The sequence below is a fragment of the Henckelia pumila genome, unplaced genomic scaffold (assembly GCF_033568475.1).
Source record: "Henckelia pumila isolate YLH828 unplaced genomic scaffold, ASM3356847v2 CTG_466, whole genome shotgun sequence".
NCBI lineage: Eukaryota > Viridiplantae > Streptophyta > Magnoliopsida > Lamiales > Gesneriaceae > Henckelia > Henckelia pumila.
Genome location: NW_027331833.1, coordinates 1905803 through 1929121, shown reverse-complemented (window position 1 = coordinate 1929121; position 23319 = coordinate 1905803). Strand labels below are relative to the sequence as shown.

General features: G+C 33.5%; 1 protein-coding gene across 6 annotated transcripts; it reads left to right on the top strand.

The window, feature by feature from the left end:
- The first annotated feature begins 6117 nt into the window (after window positions 1–6117).
- On the top strand, window positions 6118–19355 carry LOC140872511 (uncharacterized). 6 transcript variants are annotated; one of them, XM_073275356.1, is made up of 33 exons: window positions 6119–6385; window positions 6993–7054; window positions 7176–7268; window positions 7667–7838; window positions 7917–8032; window positions 9022–9108; window positions 9193–9309; window positions 9391–9454; window positions 9582–9724; window positions 10822–10869; window positions 10966–11034; window positions 11859–11934; window positions 12712–12923; window positions 13551–13610; window positions 13731–13791; window positions 13896–13960; window positions 14057–14118; window positions 14196–14319; window positions 14409–14466; window positions 14554–14666; window positions 15048–15125; window positions 15223–15285; window positions 15412–15507; window positions 15628–15737; window positions 16369–16558; window positions 16993–17107; window positions 17844–17956; window positions 18030–18107; window positions 18404–18466; window positions 18553–18693; window positions 18775–18831; window positions 18925–19005; window positions 19107–19355. In XM_073275356.1, exons 1-33 carry the CDS (start codon window positions 6274–6276, stop codon window positions 19155–19157), a joined length of 3150 nt encoding a protein of 1049 aa, XP_073131457.1. In that variant the 5' UTR covers window positions 6119–6273; the 3' UTR covers window positions 19158–19355. The 6 variants fall into 6 exon arrangements, 4 of the variants coding, with proteins under 4 accessions (XP_073131457.1, XP_073131460.1, XP_073131458.1 ...); XM_073275359.1 differs by having other exon boundaries at window positions 6993–7061; window positions 7183–7268; window positions 12793–12923; XM_073275357.1 differs by having other exon boundaries at window positions 6993–7061; window positions 7183–7268.
- Window positions 19356–23319: the final 3964 nt, after the last annotated feature.

Here is a 23319-nt window from a genome sequence, read left to right as displayed (position 1 = left end):
CCGATAATCCAAAACTCAATTTCGACGGCATAACGGCTATAAACGGTCAAACCAAAAATCATCAACATCAATATTCCTCCTCAATAAAACACAAACCAACTCATACCATCTTCCAATCCCATAAAACAACCAAAATCCAAACAAAACCCAAGACTCATTTTCGAAATTAACCTCCAAAAATCATATAAAATCCAAACTTCGTTCTTTTTCTGAACCGACTTCGAAAACACGATCTATGCTAGCTCATGAACAACATACTCGAAGATTATCAAATTCTGACAACCCAACAAAAATCAAAGTTCATGGATCGTAGCAAAACTTACGTCCAAACGAAGCCTTCGTTGCGGTGATCGAGAATCTCAACTCGAATCTGAAATCTGACGGTCGGATTGAGCGAATCGGACGAAAGAAGAAGCTTTGGAATCGATAGCCATGGCTTCTCTCCCTCTCGGTCGACGTGAAGGAGGGATGGGGGAGAGAATAAGTGATGGGTTAAGGAGAGAGGTAGGGTAGATAAAAATAATAAGTCCCCAAAGACTAGTCAACCAACTTATTCGCAAACCGATCCCTGAAACTCCAAATTAAATCAATTCCATCTCGGCTCAACTAATTCCCATCAATTCAATTCTAATAATTAATAAATTCCACTAATCCCAAAATGATTAATTTCAGGGCCTTACAGTTTGTAAAACTCAGGCTTCAGGAAAGCATTCTTCGATATCACATTCGAATACAGAGAGCAAAGCTTCATCCCACTAGTTTGAACAACTTTGATATATTTGCCGCACTTACTCAAATGGAGAATGACGCTCATGTGTTAACTACAAAGGCAAATTTAATGAGACAAGACTTTCCTCTGGAAGATCCAATCAAAGCACAGGCTTCTTCATTTGATATGCAATTTGCCACAGATGATTTTATTTTATCGGATGAACTCAGTCTATCTACTGATCCAAATTCTCCAACTGTCTCATTTGTTAGAGTTGCCTCTTCTCCACAGAAGTCATTAATCATTGATGTTTCTCCCACATATCAATATGCTCAGGAATCCCTATCCGAGGAACCAATGACTTCATCTCATTTTTTAGATACATCGAGTGATCAGTTTATCATTACAAAACGAACTGACCTCTCTGTACATCCTGACTTTGAAAGTGAAATAGAAGTACCACTGGCTGCATCAACTGTTCTCACAAACTTACCAGATGAAACTCTTATTCCTACAGAAGAACTAGTTGCACATGAGTTGCCAATTGATACTTCTGCTCAAGAAGATTCTTTTATTGAAGAAATGATCGTGGACTCTCCAAAATGAACGAAGATCTCTGCTATTGATCCGCACACAGCAATGGTACCGTTCGTTCCAGTGGATGAACAAAGTCATCACTTATATGACGATTCTATGAAGATTGTCTCTTCTGAACGATTGGTAATGGATCTGCCTCCTATCTTTAAGGTAGTTAGGACTGATCTTATTCATAGTCTATTCAGGCCTATTACCATCATGTACAAAGACAAGTTAAGTCTTCCATCTGCAACCCTCTCAGAGATCACAGATCCAGATGTATCGTCGAAGATTATGGATGATGTTGTTCTTACACCTCCGGTTATCTCTGCTCCACTACTTCAAATTTGTGCCTCATCTGAAGCTACAGCAACTTCATCTACTCGTCCAAATGAAGATAGGTCCGATAATTCTCTGTCTGAATCTTTGGCTCAACTATCTATTATTGTCAGAGAATTGCACGTTAATCAGATCCAGACATCTGAAGAACTTTATGATTTCAAATCACACGTGCTGACAATAATAAATAACATCAGTGAATCTGTTTTGAGTTTTCAGAAGCAACAAGCTAGAGAATATATAAATATTCTTCGGAAACTTGACAGACTCGAAGCCTCTACAAAAGCTCACAATAAACAGATTCATGACACTTTTGGTACCCAACTCACGGTTATCCTCGACCTTCTATCTGAGAGTAGTGATGCCAAAAAGGGGGAAAAGGCTATCTCATCTAAAGCCAAAGGCAAATGAAAGAAGTAATGACCACCAGATCAGAAGAAGAGCAGAGTAGATCAGATCATCTTGGAAAATTAATTTTTGACATTTATTTTGTCTAAAATTATTATTCGATCTATGATAAAATAATTTTGGAAAGCTCTTTGATCTATCACCTTTATCAAATTTTGATCCGAAAATGAACTTGGTTTTGACATCACCAAAAAAGGGGAAATTGTTGGAGATCAAACCCTAATAGTTTCGGTGATAACAAGTCAAAACAAAACCAAGTAATAAAATAATCTAAGGGCTAAATCTATTCGGATTCTTCCAGATCAAATGTCCGAGATTTCAAGCGGATCAAATATAATGCCAGATCAAAATGAAAGATATTCGGATAAACAAATTGAAGTATAAATTGCCAGAACAAGTGTCCGATATCCAGATCAATCAAGAAGAATCTCAACGGATTTTACAGATCGATCTAAGACAGATCTAACATGCTTTCAACCAGATCAAAAGCTTCACTTCAAAGTAACCGTTGCTGAGATTGTTGAAGAAAAGACAAAATCATTTAATGATATTTTGAACGTTAATCTGACTCCATCAAAGTCAATATTTGTGAGCTATTTATTAAGATATGTTGGCGCTATCTATCAGAGATTGATTGGCGGCTCATCATCAGAAATTGTTGGCGGCTCACCGACTACTTTTGAAGATTATAAATACTCAAACACTTCAAAGATTCAAATACGAGATCAAGAGTGAAAAACACGAGATATCTAAATCGAAGTTCATTCAAAAAGCCTTCACTTAGCATAACTCAGATACACACATTATCAGATAAGAGTCTTGATATTCTGAGTTAGAAGATATTCTCAAGATCGATCAAACTTCAAAGGAAGCATATACGAAATCGATACAGATCAAAGTCACTCATAGCTATCTAGATCAAAATACCGAAATACACTCTGTATTTGTACTGTATAATTCAAAGCAGAAAGTTCGATCTGCTTCAAGAGAAAGTATTGCTAGGAGTTCCTCTCAAAGGATTGATTGGATTGGATTTGTACAAAGCCTTGTATAAATCAAAATCTTTTAGTCAAATCCTTTTGGAAACAGAAGAAGGGGTGACGTAGGAGAATTCATCTCCGAATATCCAGAAACAACTCTATCCGTTTATTTACTGCACTTACTTTACCTTATCTGCCTTAGCTTTACATATATTCAATCTGCAAGAAAGATTTATTCCGCATGTTATCTTTCATATCTTTCGAGTAGATCAAAAGTTTTAAGCAACAAAAACTTCTGTCTGATTTTAACAAATCAGATCGAAGACTCGTTAAATTTTTAAAATAGTGTATTCACCCCCCCCCCCCCTCTACACATATTTTCGATCATAACAACAAGCATAGATGACGTGAATACTTAAGATTTGGTTAAAACAAAAATGACCATAAATCCAAACTCAAGAAACAAAATACCAAAACAAAAATGGAATTTTGGTCGGATATAAAATTTAAAATAAAAAATTATATGGTTCGATTTCATATTATATATCAAAACTAAACCCAAAAAAACATGATTCACATTAGATTAATAGTTTTATTTATATTATGTATTTTATAATAAGATGATATTTAGTGTGAAATTGTTTTGAATAATTTTAGTTGAATTTTTTTATTTAATTCATTTAAATTTTAAAAGCTTTAAAATATGTAAATCATAATATATTATAAATAAAAATATAAAAAAGTATGAAATTTATGGAATTAAAAATATAAATTCATTGATAATATGACTAAGAAAAAATATATAGAAGTTACAAGACAAAAAGTGAAAATTCAATGCAAACGGGACTAAAAATAAAAAAAACTGCAAATTACAAGATTAAAATTGTAAATTCAATGTTAACAAGACTTAAAGTAAAAAATTCATGAAAGTTACAGGACTAAAAATGCGAATTAATGTTAATAGGACCAAAAATAAAAAAAATGCAAGTTACATGACTAAAATTACAAAATTATTTTTAACAGGACCAAAAATGAAAAATGTGCAAATTATAGGACCAAAATTGTAATTCTCCCCTCTATTTTATTCTCACAAAGAAAGGAGGTTTCAATTTGTGACGGTGATCATCAAATAAGAAATTAAATTATCCTAAAAATATGAAGTTGGTAGCAATGTTTTTATAATCGAACCGACAATCGAACTGTTAAATCATAAAAAAAAAAGGTCCGAACAGTGATACGGAATACCATTATAAACTAACCCGGGAAGTAAGCAGTTTATCTTACACTTCGTGTTCTTGTCCTACACTTTATTAGTTCATTAAAAATTATAATATTTCATTAAAAAATTTATAATATTTTACATAAATTTTTTAATTATCATTAAAATATAGGACAATTTTTATATTCTGATCAAGAATATAATATGATCAAACTTTTATAAAGATTAACACATGTGGAAAAAAAATTCGCAAAATATATATGTTTGTCCATAACAATTTAAAAAAAAATTAAATTCTCGTAAGTAACTGAATTTTAAAAATTAAAAATCTAAATATACTTTTTTATTTATTGAAAAATTTGTAATTTTAAATATTATTTTAGGAATATAATACAATATTATCTTTGGGAAACTAAGAAATATATTTGGGGAAAAAAAGGCTATTTTAGGTAGCGATGTCAAAAATGAATCCGGCTAGTCAACCCGACCTGAAAAATATAGGGTTAGAGTTGGGGGTTATTCGGGTCATTCAAAGATGGGTCCGGAATATGGTTCGAAAAAATTAAGTGGTTTGAGTCGACCTGCGTTGACCCGAGTTGATTCGAATTTTTTAAAATTATTTTTTATATAAAAATAAGAAACATTGACTACATTTTTATATATTTTATGTTTGAAGAAAAAACTAGTACATTGATATCATAATTTTTCATCATATAACATTTATTTTGTAAAATTTTTATTCTTTTAAACAATTGTTTATTGTGTGTGGTATCTTTTAAATTTTTACTATTATACTTTCAAATTTAAATCATATGTAACCAAAAATTATGTTATTATTTGTTTAAATTTAAATATTACTCTTGTTGTTGTTGTTGTTGTTGTTGTTATTATTATTATTATTATTATTATTATTATTATTATTATTATTATTATTATCATTATTATTATTTGTTTTGAATTTTTATTTTATTATTTTGTTAAAAAAATCAAATAAGATTGGGTTTGGATTGCTTGGCTTAATCAGGTTCGGGTTGGTAATTTCAGATTCGGATTCGGATTGAGAAATTTTTTTTATGAGTCATAGCGTCAATCCGACCTACGTGATTGGTATCCCTAATTTTAGGCAAACTATATTCGAGCAATATTAAGACTTATTTTTTAGAGATTACATACATTATCTATTACTATTAATAAAGTAAGAGCAAATTATATTAATTATATTTGATATTTTTAAGTGTTCTGTAAAAATGGTCTTTCTTTCAAAATTATAATTACATGCATTACTAACTAAAAAAAGAGTAAAAATATTTAATACACATACCTAAATTAGTTCTAAAATTTCACATGTTCGCTTCTAAATTCACGCACAGGTGCATACCTAGTAACATACCCACTAACTAACTTCCAATTTTTTTTATAATTCATAATTTTGCTCTTTAAAATAGAGTGCATGATTGTCTAAAAAATTTCACCATATTAAGATTTTAAAAATAATATATATTTTAATTTTAAAAAAATAATTTTATATATACGCAGCGCGTGTGCTTCGTGGCTAGTTAAATTTTTTTAAGGGCGTCCACGAATATGTTTCCAATTGATATATAAAAATAAAAGGAAAATGCTATATGTACAAATGACATTACAAGTTGGGTTACAAAATACAATTGAATTGACAAAATTATTTCTACACTTTATTTGAAATTTTTTTTTCAAAAAGATATGGAGGAAATGCAATTTGTAAACCAACTTGTAATCCAATTTGTACATGTAGCATGATCCAAAATAAAAATAATAATAATAAAACATCTCAAATGGGGTAAAGGGTAATTCCAGTTATGTATAGTGAACATAGTCAAAGTAGAGAGTACAAAAACCCTAGCAAACTATAAAACTCCCCCGACTACAAAAACCCGAGACATATATTTCCCTCCCTTTTGCCGCATTTTTCTGGCATCGAAAACACACATTTGCGGTGAATTCACGCGCACATATAGATACACTCACGCATTTTATACTTTGTATTTGTATTTGTATATCTGTTCATGGATCAAGATCAGCAATGGCTCATCAGCTGCTTGAACGCGTCGCTCGATCCCGACCACCAAGTTCGAACATTCGCGGAGACCTCACTTCAGCAAGTGTCTTCGCAGTCAGGTCGATCCGCGCTGTAGTTATGTTGATTGAGTCGATTGTTAGACGTGATGTTTCTGTCTTTGATTCTGATTATCTTCGTTACTTGGATGGTTAAAAAGTTTTTTAATTGAGGATTTTTTTTTCTAATTTCATTCACGTGGCGATATGAATTTCTGTCGTGATTTTCAGTTGGTTGGGTTCGATTCAGTGTGCTTTTTAAGTTTTGGATGTTGGGTTTTCCATTGTGAGCGGCTATGAAACTCCCGAAATTTTCCGAGGCAAACCCAATGTCACGACTTTAAACTCTAAAGACATGCAAATTGTGAAATTGAATTTCATTTTGCCGAGTAGTGCGTTACCTTGGAGGATTGAAGCAGGCGTTTCGATGTTTGTGATGCAATTCTATAATGATTTGAGAAATGCCATGAGTTTGCAAGAACTTGTTTTAACTGCTTTAGAGCTTCTTCTTGCAATTTCCAAACATTTAACTGGTTAGAAGCTTGGAAGCACTTAAAATAAGCTCTTGCAAACACTAATTTACTGTTTCAGAAAAGTCATTTTATTATTTGTTTTTATGCTTCCTCATTGAAGTATGGCCACTGATTTTGCTTTCGTTTTATTTGAATAGGTTTTGGTGTGGCCTTAGCTAGCATTGCTGCGAACCGAAATCTCTCATTTGGATTAAGACAGATATCCTGTGCTCCAGTTGTTTTAATAGATGATATTTTCCATATTTTAGTTGCATAATGTCTGTTCTGTGAGGGCATTTTTCTTCTTTTTCTATTTTAGTTGTGTAATTAACAATCATTACTTAGCAGCAGTCCTGCTAAAGCAATATATAAAGAAACACTGGAGTGAAGATGAGGAAGGCTTTGAGCATCCTGTTGTTTCCAGTGATGAAAAGGTTATTCCTTTTTCTTGATGCATATCTCACCATGGATCAAATCTATGAGTTTCAGCAGAAACGGGAATGCCTTCGTCTAAAGATCTCGACTTTGAAATTTACTTTCATTTAGTTATCTAGAACTTGAGTTTTACTTTCATTTAATCATCTAAAACCACTTTTAGGTCGCAGTTTTTTGTGTCCTTCAACTCTTATTTGTTATTCCTTTGAATTTATCACTTGCCTAACTGAAATGGCCACAATTGTCCGAAACTTGGGCCTATGAATCTTCTCTTCAAACCGATTCCACATCATGGTTGCTTCCCTGGATTGGTTTCATAAAGTGGAAAGCATGAGAAGTTAGATATCTTTTAAATCTGTTACATATAAAATGACCCCTCATTCTGTTAATTTTTCAGTCATCCATACGTGGAATACTTCTTTCATTGTTAGATGATCCACACAAGAAGATCTGTACTGCGGTTAGTGTGGCTGTATCAACAATTGCACAGTATGACTGGCCGGATGATTGGCCGGATCTAGCTCCCTTCCTTTTAAGTTTGATTAATGACCAGAGTAAACTGAACGCTGGTGAGTCCTTTGTTTTCCTTTGAAGTTGCCCATTAATTTTTTGTGAGTGAATCTAATCTTTGTCGCTGATTGTCCCAGTGCACGGGGCTATAAGATGCTTGGCACTTATTTCTTCAGATATGGATGATAAGATGGTTCCTAAACTTATACCAGTTTTATTCCCGTGCTTGCTCACAATTGTGTCATCTCCTCAGGTAAAATGTTCATATCCAAGTTATCTAATAAATTACAAGTAAGTGATATGAGACACTACTTTTAAACTTTTAGGCAGTAACTATCATGTTTAGACGAGCAATATACATTGTATTAGTCCATCACTCCATCAGCAAGTATTGGAAACTGTATTAGTCCAACATTTTATCAGCAAGTATTGGAAGCTATGACTTGCAGTTGCACTAGATTTCTGATCCGTATCATGAGAAGAACTAGTCACATTAAAGGTACAGTACAGGTTTAGGTTAATAAAGAGATCACCAGCACAACCTGATTAATCACTTTATACCCCTTTATTTGTTACTTTACATAATAAGTATAGGCTAAACGTTTGCACTTGTGTATGGGACTCATAATTCTAAACGAGAGCCTGAAAAATTCTTTTGTTTTCTTAATATTGGGCTCTGGGAACCTTTGCCATCGCTTACTTGTTCTAGAATTAGTTATATCTTTTTATTCTGTTAGAACATTATGGATTAGAAGATGTATTTAATATATAATTTAGAGACAATAACTACATCCATTAATTTATCTTTGTAAGAAAAGGAGGTTATTTTTTAAACAGGTGCTTGTGTACTTTTATTGACTGAAGAATGCTATTTGTGGTGCTTGTCTTCTGATCCTATTTTTAAAAAGGTGTATGTGTATGGACATTATGCTGGCACCTTAGGAGGGTGTGAATTGTATTATATTATGTGGCTTGGCAGAAACTCTTTGTTTGTCTTGGCTTCACCTGAAGATTTTTTTAACTCAAGAAATCAGAAACTTGATGCAACAATAGAGGAACTCAAGTCACCTTTTACCTTTCTTCTTAATTACATATTCATGTTCTTTTCCATTCAAGTATATGAGAAAAATCGATGCTTTAATTGTAGGTTCGCAAAATTATTCTGAAATGTTTTCTTTCATGTACAAGACATCATATGAATCCACTTATCTTTTTTTTTTTTGTGGGTATTTATCATTACAGATCTATGATAAATGTCTCAGGTCTAAAGCGCTTTCAATAGTGTACAATTGCACTTCAGTGCTCGGGGTTTTGAGTGGTGTATATAAGGTATATTGCTTCTAAAAGCTGGCTGATTGAGTGAATGTATTTTATTATTGCTAGACTGCTAGTGAATTGATTACTGGTGATTAGATGGAAACAAGTGCCTTGCTGCTACCAATGCTCCAGCCTTGGATGGAGCAATTCTCTTCAATCCTAAAACACCCAGTGCCATCTGAAGATCCTGATGATTGGAGCATCCGGATGGAGGTTGTTATTCTTTTGGTTTGTCGCTCATGATGCTCTGTGAATATTTCTGACTCCTGGAACATTTTTTCCATTATTGATCAGGTTTTAAAGTGCCTGAATCAGTTTGTTCAATACTTTCCAGCCATAGCCGATACTCATTTTACTGGTATGTTGCAGTAATCTATTGAATGTGCTGATGCATTTACTTTACGTATGTTGCAGTAATCTATTGAATGTGCTGATGCATTTACTTTCCTTGTTGTTCCTTTTTTTTGACATTGGGGTGGTTTCAGTTATTGTAGGGCCATTGTGGCATACGTTTGTAACATCCTTAGGAGTCTACGAGCGATCTTCAATTGAAGGTGTTGAAGATTCTTATGATGGGAGATATGATTCTGATGGCTCAGAAAAAAGTCTTGAGTCCTTTGTCATTCAGGTTAATTATAATAATCACTGAGTATTGAAGTTTGGCAACTTATACTTCTGTAACATATGATCAACTATGGTACTGGTGCTCAATTCTGAAGATTTGCATTTCCTTGGAAATATCAAAACTATATAGCATCATCGTTATTTGTTGGTTTCTTGTGGTTAATTTTGCTTTGCGTCATTTGTCTTTACTAGCAAACTTGTTGTCTTGCTGTAATTTCTTCTTTTGGTGCTTGATTTTACTTCTTTACTTGCCAGACTCTGAACTTTTCTGTCCTTTTATACATGATTTTATCATATTTGTCTTGTTATTTGAAAACAATCTTGAACATATGGACTGAGGACGATGGAATTTGTTTTTCTTTCCTACTGGCTTTCGGAATTTATGCATTGGCTTCTATCTTTCAACCAATGTCTACTTTATGATTTCTCCAAAAGACTTTCTGTGTTGAACATTCAGTTTACACACTGATATCAATCATGCATTTGTCTTCTATGGTCCAGAAAAAGTTTTAAAAAATGGTTTAATCCAGTTCGATTTTTCTATCCTATGAGTACTTATTTAGGTCTTAATAATGAACTGCTATGCAATATTGCCGCAAATGTCTTCATTAGACCTCCTGGCTGTCAAAAGACGATTAGCATAATAAAATGAACAAGAAAAGATGCAGAATATTAGCAATCAGTTCATAGGATCAGCATGTTTTCTAACATTTTATATTTCACCAAACCTTTCTCCAAAAGTTTATATGAGCCGGCTTTCGTATATCTGGTCATCTATAATTACAGTTAACCATTCAACTTGTGCCTTATCGATTTATATGAGTATGGATCTCAGTTGAAAGATTGTTATGGCAAAATTCAATTGCAACATGGAAATATCAATTTCAGTTTGTACCCTCTGTAAAACCTCGAGTGATTTGAGAAACTGTTTCATATTGTAAAAACTGGAGTACCTGTTCGGGCATAAGCCTGTGAATTACATTTTGATATTTGAGTATGCTTTCTTCTTGTATTATTTTCCTTTTTTTTGTTGTTGTTGGGAGTAAAATATTGGCGTTCGCTTGCTAGCCTTGTGACATACCTGCTTTTCTTTGGATGCAGTTATTTGAGTTTTTATTGACTATTGTTGGAAGCCCAAAATTTGTAAGGGTATGTGTTGGGACTTCTTTTTTTAATCAGTTTTTCTCCTTTTTTTGTTACATGCGGCTGTCAGTTTCCAGAAATGTTGATATTTTTTCCATTCAGGTTGTTATGAACAATGTGAAGGAGTTGGTTTACTATACCATTGGTTTCCTACAAATTACAGAACAACAGGTATTTGTTTCTACCTAGATGATTCGTGAAATCGTCATCCTTTATGTTCTCTTTTATCAATTCTGAAAATTGAAATCTTGACTTCTGACAATCAGTTGAAGTTTTTTCGAATGGAATCTCTGTGCTTAATGTTTGCTTGAATGTTGCTACTAATGCTATGCATCCTTAAGATGGAAATACGAGGAAGAAAGAATGAGAGAATTTGATGAGTTTGTGCTACCTCAATTCTATTTGATCTTGTTGATTCAGTTACTGAAAATTGGTTTAGTTTGTCTTCCAGATTGTTGTACATACTGAGGGCGCGATGTCATCATGACTCTTGATTGCATAGAAAAACTTTTGATTTTAATCTTGTCACACTTGTATATGAACATCTTTATAAATAGTTAATTTTGTTGACTTTATTGGGTTTTTCTTTGGTTGGGATTGGGGCTTGACAAGTTGGCAAGGAGATAAAGAAATGTAGCAAGCTGTTAGTTGTTGAATCTCTTTCCTTTATCCTAATTGTATGTCACGTTCCATCTATAGTGACATCACATTTTGCATAAACTACATACATCTACAGATAAAATTGCATCTGTAACTATCATAAATCAAGGAGAATTAGTACATGAAGTTCTGTGTGATTCCTTTTTCTTTTCTTGCTAACGTGGGTAAAGAAATTTGTATAGATAATGCAACTCTTCCTTGGTTTTCTGATCATCAGACACAAATGTTATTTTGTTTACCTTGGGAAGGTCCTACTGCATAGTTGATTAATGAGTATATTGTTTTCCTTTTGAGTTAATTACTATCATCTTTTTTCACATGTAACTTGGATTTAGATTCATACCTGGTCTCTGGATGCTAATGAATATGTTGCTGATGAGGATGACAATACATATAGTTGTCGTGTGTCTGGTAAGGTGGTTCCGGAAATGCTAAACTTTGTTGATTAGTTATTGAAAATGTTTGTTGTGGATACATCTCTGTATTGAACTTTTGTTAATGTGCATGCCTCTAGTGTTCGTTTTCATCTCAGTGAGGTATAAATAATATTGGTGGTGTGCTGGGAACTTATACTGGACATATTCTATTTTCTCAGCATGTGGACCTGTAATTCTCTCTCAGCATTTTATGTAGCATGACCTGGCACTGGCTAAAATTGTGGCTCTTGGACTGTTAAAGATTTGAATTGGTCTGACATTCAATATGTGAATAAAAAAATCTTGATTATATAGGCTCTGCCGCTCTATGTTCTTGGTTAATATGAGTTCTTTACATATAAAAATGAATTTAATTGTAAAATGTATTTGTTAAAATATGCCATCAATGTTCCTGATGAGATAAGTTTTAAAGTTTTTATATGGTTAAGTTTATGGTAATTTTCATGTTATATTTTCTAACTCTACCAACAATTGAGACTAGTTTTCAATGTAAATAAGAAATGGCCTATATCGGACCTACATTGCCTGAAGAAAGTTTGTCACGGTCAAAGCTTGATGGGTGTATGAGTGGTTGTTCTCACATATTGGCACAACAAACCGCTGGATACTGCAACTCAGAAATTTCTTTCATGGTTCCAAAGATTTTTTGTGTCTCTCATTTGTAATGATATTTGATACTATCCTCTCAGGACTCCGAGCTTTGCATTAGTTCTGTTATTGCCCATAGCTTATTTTATTGTTGCCCTGGTAGTTAAATCGGCCCTTCATTTGGTTCTGTTCCGTTCATGTTGCGTGGCATGGAGTTTAAAATCTGGAAAGTCACATCTTCTAGGAGCACTTCTACTGGAAGAGATAATTGCTTCTTGTGGAACGGAGGGATTAAATGCTGTAATTGACTCTTTGAAAAGGCGAATAAATGAGTCTCAGCAACAGAAAGATACCGGTACTCCAGGATGGTGGAAAGTAAGTCAGAGTACCACTTAATGACTTGAATTACTGTTACCTAAAAGAATGACACACATACAAAAATTTATGTTTCACATTATTGTGATTTTGGGATCCCTCCTTAATCCCGATAGCTATAGCAGTGGAATGTCCATTCGGTTAAACTTAACTTGCACATATGTAAGTCAAAAGAGTTATTTTTTTTGGAAATTGATTTGAATTGGTTGGACAGCCTCCTACTTCCTGGCAGATGGAGAAATGTTTTAAAAGAGTGCAACGCTTTTTTCAATTTGTTTAGTCCATATAAGGACTTATCACCTGAAGGTTTGCCGAGAAGCATTCAGGTTATGATTTTTTGAAGATGCTTAATCTGTTTTCGATGTCAAATGGAGGATTTGTTTGGTCTCGAAGTTCTTTTAATAAGCTTAGTTCGATTACTGAGGATTTGCTTGGTCTCGAAGTTCTTTTAGTAAGCTAAGTTCGATTACTGCTGTCTATCAAGTTCCTTCATAAGGAAGTTATGAGATAGATAAAAAAAAATGGATCATGCACACTTTATTACCACAGAGTAACACAACCTTACTGTGATTAATACTCCTCTCATCTGTTTTATCTCCTTATTTGATTCCCTATGTATGCTGACAGTTGCGGGAGGCTACTCTTTTTGCCTTGGGTTCTGTATCAGAGCAGTTGCTTCAAACAGAGGTATGCCATCACTCATTAGATTTTTTATAATCTGAATGAGAGCACTGTCAGGATTCTATTCAAAATGAACACTTAGTTTGAAATATAATTTCTGTGTTTTATTTGTATCTTCTCTTTTAGGCTAATGGACCAGCACTGCAAAATATGATGGAGCAAATTTTAATTGATGATGTGGCAACAGGTGAGATGAATACTTCACCGGATATTAGATCGGGCCAGCTGTAATCTATGTTTTGCTGCACGTGTGTCTTCATATACAGTTAATATCTTCTTGTTCATCTGCAGGAGTACATGTCTATCCTTTTCTTTATGCACGCTTGTTTACATCCGTTGCAAAGTTCTCTTCTGTGGTGATTATCTAGAAACCACTGCTCACTCCTATCATTCTTACCCTTCTCTTTGATATCTTCATATACAATCTTATTTGTGTACCTTTTAATGTAAAGATGAACCAACAAGTGACAGAGCATTTTCTATATGCTGCTATTAAGACAGTGGGCATGGATGTGTGAGAAACCTGAACTTGAACCCTTTTCACTTGGTTATGTTTTATGAGAATGGAAATCATCACTCTTTTTATTACAGGCCCCCACCTGTGAAAGTTGGTGCATGTCGAGCGCTATCTGAACTCCTACCAGATTCTTCTGGAGGGATTCTTCAGCCTCATGCTTTGGATTTATTCTCGTCACTTATAGATCTTCTCAAGAATGTGAGTTGGCATTTGATATCTTAAATCGATATTATGATATCTTAAATTCATCTACCCTTGCTGATGTTATGTTCCTGACTGCTTCATAGGCATCTGACGAGACTATGCACTTGGTGCTTGAAACCCTGCAGGCAGCTGTGAAGGCTGGTTAGTCTGAATAGCGTTGATAAGCAGTAAAGTTCCTTTATGTAATATTTGAACTGCTTTAAAGGTTTGATGTTTTTCTCCTTCTAGGTGATGGGATATTAGCTTCAATTGAACCAGTTATCTCTCCTATTATCCTTAATATGTGGGCCTCACATGTCTCAAACCCTTTCATCATTATTGACGCTCTGGAGGTTCTGGAGGTAAATATTTTTTCTTTTTCATCGTTTAGGGAATGTTTTGAGTTTAGCTTTGGCAAGCTCTACTAAATAAAATTTGCAGGGTGGGTCATGAATCTTATGTGAGAGTTACACTGTATAGTAATTGCCAATAAGCTGTTTCTGAGACCTAGTGCAAAAAAAAGGGATGGCAGGTCTTGGATGTTTCCACTTTTGTTTTTGGATAGATTGTGGATACACAGTTCATTTGGATACAATTATATCGTGGTAGATTTTGACTTCAACTGTTTGAGTTCTTGGGATCTCATTAAGAACAATTAAAAATTGTTTTATGAGTAAGCTGCTCTATCCATGTCGTACTTTACTAAATCGGATTGTCTGTACCTGTGCTTTTTATGTTCTCAGGCAATAAAAAATGCAACCGGTTGCATTCATCCTCTGGTTTCTCGAGTTTTACCTTATATCATACCAGTTCTCAGTAACGTATGCCCTGCAAAATTTTCTCGTATTTTACTAGAATTGGAGAACTTTTAACAGTTCATGTTAGTTTTATTCCTCACGCACTGCTTGCATTTCTCAGCCACATCAACAACCTGAAGGATTAGTTGCTGCAGCGCTGGATCTTGTAACAATGTTAGTGAAGGTTAATCACCTCTCAGAGAACTTTGCTTTGTATATATTTTTGGTTTGTGAGCTATTTAATTGCCAACACTTTGGAGGGGGATTCTTTTAGTGACTGGATGCATGTCTATGTGGCATTTGTTTTCAGAATGCTCCTATTGATGTGGTGAAAGCAGTGCACCTAGTTTCTTTTGATCCTGTTGTTAGTATAGTCCTCCAGAGTAACGACCACAGTGAGATGCAGGTTATCTATACTGTCTTTGGAACCTCTTGCAATTTGTGCTTTGTTGTCTGCATGTTTTCTAGAATGGGTTTCTTCTGGTAAGAGATATGAACCTAATGGTTTTACTTTTACGCCGATTAGAATGCAACCCAGTGCTTAGCTGCTCTAGTGTCTGGTGGAAAACAAGATTTGCTTGCTTGGAGTGGGGATCCTGGATTTATAATGAAAAGTTTACTTGATGTGGCTTCAAGGTGATGCTCTTGTTTCCTTCTGTTCGCAATATTTTTGGAACTGTTACTAGGTCATTGTGTCGTGAAAACCATCTCTGTAGAATGTTTATTTTAGGATTTCTATGGGTTAGTTAAATATATTATTTGTTAATTCAACGTGGGTTTGAGATAATTTTTTATGGCTGAAACTCAAGATTTGAAGTGAGAAAAATACTTGGTCAAAAATATATTTGACGTGGCTGCTATAAAATCATAGAATGGCGATCTCTATCAATACTTAGAATATCACACAGCAGCATAGCATTGATCAATATAAAGAATTCTTGCCTCTCTCTCACTCAACATATGTTTACAGAGCTTCAGTAGCTGATAATCGAAGAGATTGTAACTGATTCATTGTTCTACAGAATAGATACTTTTATTACAGTGGTAATTAACCATCGTAACTATGTGAATTGATGTTTTCATCTTGGCTTCTAAACACATTGACTATTCTTTACTAGATTCATTTGTAAATGCTTGTTTTTTAAGCTATGGTTGAAGCCTGCAGGTTGTTATAATTGTTTATCGTACATACTGAGATTTAGCAGATAAGCACCAACTTGACTTTGAGTTGTGTTTCTGTAACCTTCTCCATTGCATGTTTGTGCAGGCTTCTAGATCCTGATTTGGAAAGCTCAGGATCACTTTTTGTTGGTAGTTACATTCTACAATTAGTTTTACATCTGCCTTCACAAATGGCACAGCACATTAGAGACCTTGTCATCGCTCTTATCAGACGCATGCTATCTTCTCAAATTGCCGGACTGAAAAGCTCATTACTTCTAATTTTTGCTAGACTGGTACAGTATGATATTGATATATTTGGTCAGTAATGCATGATCACACCATGAGCATATGCCTGCACCATTTATTTCAATGTGTGTGTGTGTGTGTGTTTTTTTTTTTTAGAAAATTTCAATGTGTTTTATTACATAATGTGTCCAGAATGTTCTGATCTTTTTAATTACCTTGAGAAATACTTATCTTGGAGCTTGAGAAGTACATTGTCTAAGCCTTCGCGTCCAATATATATTTTGTACCCAGTTTGAAAGCCACTTATCTGATATGTCAAGTCAAACTAATATCAACACAATTACTTTTTGCCCTCATAAAAGCTTAAAGATTTTGCCTCATCAGATAGATAATTATCTTATGATTGCAGCATTGCCTGCTTCCAAATATTAATATGCTTTCCATGACATGACCTAAATGTATATGTTCTTCTGCAATGCAGGTTCACATGAGTGTCCCTCGTGTCGAACAATTTATTGATCTGCTGGTCTCAATCCCAGTTGAAGGTCATCAAAACTCCTTTGCATATGTAATGTTTGAATGGACTAGACAGCAAGGCAAGTTAATATGTTATCTCGTTTACCAATTTATGTCTGTGTACAAGATTTTGTTGTTTTTTTCATGATACAATTACACAGCTTAAGTGTGACTTGAAGAATTACCGTTGTACCATGTAGATTATGTTATAAACGTTTACTGCGGTGGTTGTCTGTATTTTTTTACCTACATTACAGAGAATGTCTTTCCTACATTTATTATTGTTGAATTAAATTTCATTAATTAAAAATGCATACAAATAAATTGGGCATATACTCGAAGTCTTGGGGATATGGATTATACATCTAAAATATGTTATTTATATTTTAATAAAAAGAATGTAAACATGCGTCCAAATTTTCAAAAAGCTTGCTCTTTCTTGTAGCCCATACAGTGTAAATTCGTGCAAGACAAGAATCTGTCCTTCGTGAGCTGAGAAGTATCCTTCTTAACCTTCTTGTACCACTGGAGCATGCGTTTGGGTTTGAGAGCATGATTTGATTGATAACTATCAACTGACTTCATTGTTATCGGAATTTGAGATTCATTATATTAAGCTGCAAGCAAGTTAAGATTGAAGTTAGGTAAGTTTTGAGTTATGGAATTCAAAAGTCTCCAAGCATGTGTGATAATTTTGACTCTCGAAGTTGAAGTTTTTTCTTTTTTTTTACTCCGCCTTTTTGTAAAAAAAAAAAAATTGCTCTCTAATCCGAACACAATCTTGCAGTAGTTAACAAATCTATTGATTAATTTCAGGTGAAGTTCAGGGAGCCTACCAAATTAAAGTGACGACCACTGCTTTAGCATTATTGTTATTGACCGGGCATGTTGAGTTGGGAAATATCAAAGTCCAAGGCCATCTTACCAAGGTTTTTTTCATCTTGTGTTGCTGTCATTGGTTGTCTCTTAAAGTGAACTCACTGCATAATGCATCATCGACAGTCTGCCGTGGGGATAACCACCCGTTCCAAAGCAAAGCTAGTACCAGATCAGTGGACACTATCATCACTTCCCGAGAAGGTACTTAACTTTATTTTTGGTTTCAAGGCTTGGTTTCTGGTGAACTCTGGAAAGTTTTGACAGCTTCCCTTGATTTTACTTCTGGTGATAACGAGTGGAAGTGAAGATCTGAAACTAACTGTTATATTTGATATATGGGAAAACTAAGGAAATTGAAGGAAGATGGAACATCATGTAGACGATAGTTTAATTTGGCGAATGGTATATCAATCAATAATAAGAAACAAAGGTTATTACAGATATTCTGATTGCAGATATATGTAATTTACGTACTTATTTGCTCCCTGTGCGAATAGATTCTAGCTTTGTTGGCAGACGGTTTACTTGAAATCCAAGAGCAAGTCGATGGCAATAATGAGGTATTTTTATAGTCTTTTTAGCATTTCTATCACCTTGTCCAAGACTATGTTCATAATCAGAAGTTTTTGCCACTCCATCATGGCAGGACAGTGATTGGGAAGAAGTTCAGAATGGAGACAATGAACACGAAGAAGGCATTGACGATTTCCAATATTCAGTTGGCGCTGCATCACAAGGCAGACCTACATATGAATATCTTGACGCCATGGCCAAGGCCTTCGATGTGGTTCGACTATTGCTAAGCGTTATGGTTTTCAAATTGTGTTATCCCTTTACTGAAGTAGTTCGTTTGTCATGATTGTTTCAGGACCAAGATGATGACTATGAAGATGAATATCTCAGCAGCGCAGATCCACTGAACGAGGCATCTCCTTTACACGCAAATTTATTTTAACCATCTTAAAATTGTAGCTCAATTCTCTGTGCCAATCTATCTTTTTGCACCCCAATCTTGCAGATAAATTTGGCTACTAATCTCATCGAGTTCTTCATGAAGTTCTCCGATCGTGACAGATCATATTTCGAACTACTATTCCAGGTTTAATAATCTCTCTTTGGTGAAATTCAGCATGTGCACACTTGAGTTTGATTCTTTATCTACTTGTTGGACTGTAACAATTCGTCTGATTTCTGATGTAGAGTTTAACCAAAGACCAACAAAATGCTATCCGAATGGTTTTAAAACGGTGAGAATTGTGCCTTTTCTCGTTAGTCATTCATTACACACATTTCATTTTTCAGTTTTTTTTTTTTAAAAAAAAAAAAATTCGTCAGTGGCTGTGTATTTATGGTGATCGTTGTTTAGGGACATTCACTTCGTATTCAAGTGTATGTAAATTTACCTACTACACAAATACGCTTATGTAACACTCATAATAATTATGAATATGCGATTCTGCTTTTATGTCAAATTGAATATATGTTCTTAAATAGGTATTGATTTTTTTTAAAAAAAATATTCACGAGAGGTGTTAGGTTATTGATTGATAGGGAATTTCACTTTTTTATTTTATATATATTTCATGGTTTTATTCATAATCAATGTCTATTTTGTTTTTGAAAATACAATATCCAGTATTTTTTGAAAACTAGTTTTTTTGATGAATTTTTTAGTAGGTTTTTTGTGAGACGGTCTCACAAATCATTATTCGTGAGATTGGTCAATCATGTTCATATTTACAATAAAACTAATATTTTTGGCATTCAAAGTAATATTTTTTCGTTCATAATTCAAATAGGAGATTTTTTCACAAAATTGATCTATGAAACCTTCTCATATAAGTTTTTGCAATTTTTCTTATAGTTTTCTGTATGTATAAAATAAGTGATTTTTTATTTTGAAATATCGAACATCGCAAAAGTACGGTAATATTGATTTTTTTAAAAAATGGATTCATTTAAATGTACGTATAGTCAACAAAATTTAATAAACATCATTTAGAAAAAAAAAATAATAATAACAATAACAATACATTAAAATTTTATTAGTCTACAACCAATTTCAACTAAATACTTCTCCATAATTTTCACTTAAAACAATGAATTGATTATCTGGTCGGTTTTTTTATTATCAAATAAATTATTAATTAAATAATGCGATTTCAGTATTCAATATCGAGCCTTAAGCTCTGACGACACTCTTAATTGTCAGTAAAGTTAATATAGAGTGACTATTGGACTTACTAATACTACCTCTTGCCACTTGACAGCAAATCTACAAGCTTTTAATAATTATTATTACATCTTTTCCAAATTTAAGATTTCAGTTTGATCGCTAAAAAACATAATTTTATACGTGCTCACGACAAGGAATAAAGAATAGAATATAAACTTAGTATTTTCATTGAATCATATACATATTAATTGTTATTATATATATATATATATATATATATATATATATATAAAGTTTTTTTATGGTGCCCAACACTATATGCCCACTTCATTCCCACCATGTACAATAAATGAGTTGACCGGTGCAATAGATGAGTTGACTTGTACATGGTGGGTATGAAGTGGGCATATAGTGTTGGGCACCATAAAAGAACTCATATATATATATATATATATAAAGTTTCTTTCAAATGCACACCTACTATGCCCACCACCATGCCCACCAATGATGTGGCACTATTCTATTGGACCTACAGTTTCCAATAGAATAGTGCCACATCATTGGTGGACATGGTAGATGGGCACTTGAAAGAAACTATATATATATATATATATATCACAATCAACATCATAGAAATATAGAATAACGAGGTGATGATATAAGTTTTTATAAACAAAAAATACCCATATAAAATGACAAAAAATATTATGTTCATTTAATTAAGATTAGGTTTTTTTAGACAATATCAAGGATCTTTATTTAAAAGACGTGATCATGTTCATAATATAATAAAAAGTAATATTTTGGCATAACATGTAATATTTTTCATGAGTGACCCAAATAGAAGATTCGTCTCATAAAATTGGTCTGTAAAACCATCTCACAAAAGTATTTGTGTTTGATTAAAAAAAACACATATCACAAAAACCTATTTTCATAATTTTTTGTTCATCTATAACTATATAACATCTTAAGCAATATTTAGTTTAGACAAATATTTTAAAAATACTTTTTTGTTTTTTTATAAGTTAAAAAAATTTAAAAATATTTTTAAAAAATTAAAAGTAGGTCTCTTGTAGTGATCTGTCACTGAATCACTAAGAGTCAAAGCTTAATCATGCAATATAATTTAATAAACAATAATCAAAAGTAAGTCGACGAAAACTTAATTAAATCAACTAAAAACTACCGGCAAGAATACAAACGGTTCCAAAAACAATTACTGATAAATTTATTACTACTCGATTGAAGAGAATATTAAACTCCACTAGGGAAACCTGGTACAGTACAATCCACCATGCTGCTGTTCAACGACCGCTATCACCCGGTCCGTCTAACCTAAGTCATGTCCGTGGAATGGTGTGCCCAGAACAAAAACCGAAGACGTGAGCTAACAACGCTCAGTACGAAAGTATGAGTATACACATGCTAAGAATGCTAAATACAAGCAATCGGGTATAGGAAACCTATCACGGTGAAGGAACTCTGCTCAATCTGTAGGCACCATGGTATGTAGCACGTTGGGTCATCGCATCAAGAGGTGGCTCCCATATCATAAACCTTGGACATAACCAGATCCAAAACCATGACATCTATCCACAAAAATATCATGGGGCTGAGCGACCCCTCTACAAGTAATATCAAGGTATAGGCTCAACAAGATAATGTATGCAGCTTAATCGTCGTGACATAATAATTAATGCACATAAGTCATGTCATATAAACCATGCAAACATAGAACATGCATACTCAACCAGTATATCTCGAATAGTACGTTCGTACCTCAGAATAAGCAACCTAGAGATAACAGCATTATAGTCCAAGCCTATAAGCAGATAATCACTGTATCACTAAACAACTACTAAAAGCTTTAACTAGACTAATAGCTACTCACTAAAGCTAATTAGGGTCTAGTGATACCTGCGTCCGTAGTCATTCTTTTAATGGTGATGACCTCAAAACTTAGACACAACTCCACTACGATCTCGGTAGCACCTCGGTATCCACTGGCCCTCGAAACGACACCCAAAAACCCCAAAATATAACTAGAAAACGAGAGGAAAACTGAAGCATGAGTGAGGGAAATGGCTGCCTCAAGCCTCTATTTATAGACCTCGATCGGAAGGTTCGATCTCAAGTTCGGAGCTTTCAAACGCACTTCAAAACTACCGATCGTTTTTCTGAACTCTCTTTACCGGACGCATATCTCTGATTGGAGAACACACTTCTACCAACACAGTTCGGACCTACCAAACTCTGGTTCGGAGCTTCCGAACTCTTTTAAGTCCAATCACCCAATCAAAAACCATACCCTGTTATACTGTCACAAGATCTGAGCTTCTGATCTCCAGTTCTATGCTTCCGAACTGCTCGGTATTACCGATCATTAACTCTGGCTTCCGAACTAGTTCGGTGTTTTCGAACTTACTCTTCGGGACTTCCGAACTATCTCAACACTTGAAGCCCTTGGAACCATTTTTAATCGTTTTGAATCCGATTTTCAACTCCTTAAACCCAATGAGAATCCGTTAATCATTTTTAAGCAGTAGATTAGCTTAATTAGTAGTCGGGCTACAACATTTTTTGTGAGACGATCTCACAGATCTTTATTTGAATGGGGCAATCATGTTCATATTTATAATAAAAAAAAATATATTTTGACATAAAAAGTAATACTTTTCATGAGTGACCCTAGAAGATTCATCTCAGAAAATTAATCCGTGAAATTGAAACTGTCTCACATGAACTTTTATGTTTAATAAATAAAAAACATATCACAAAAACCTATTTCCATAAATTTTTGTTTATCTAACTATAACATCTTAATAAATGGTTCATTTGAACGAGTAATTTAAAAAAAAAATTAGTGTTTTATAAGTTAAAAAAAATTTAAAGTTTTTGTAAACATTTTTTAAAATATTTTTAAAAAATGTTCTTCAAATATAATTTTTAAAGAATAATTATGATTTTTAAGAATTGAAAATAATAAAAAACATTCTCCTTTCGTTCCAATTATATAGTCTACGTTTTTTTTGTCTCAAATATATAGTCATATTCCATATTTATTAATATTTTTTTGCACTCCTTTACTAATATAACTCATATTAATTACACATTGAAAATTGTACAATTATTTTTTAATACATTAAATAGGAATAAAATAAGAAGTTTGTATAAAATTTATTTTCCCAATGATTTTTTTTAATCTGTGTTAAAAAAAAATAGGACTATATAATC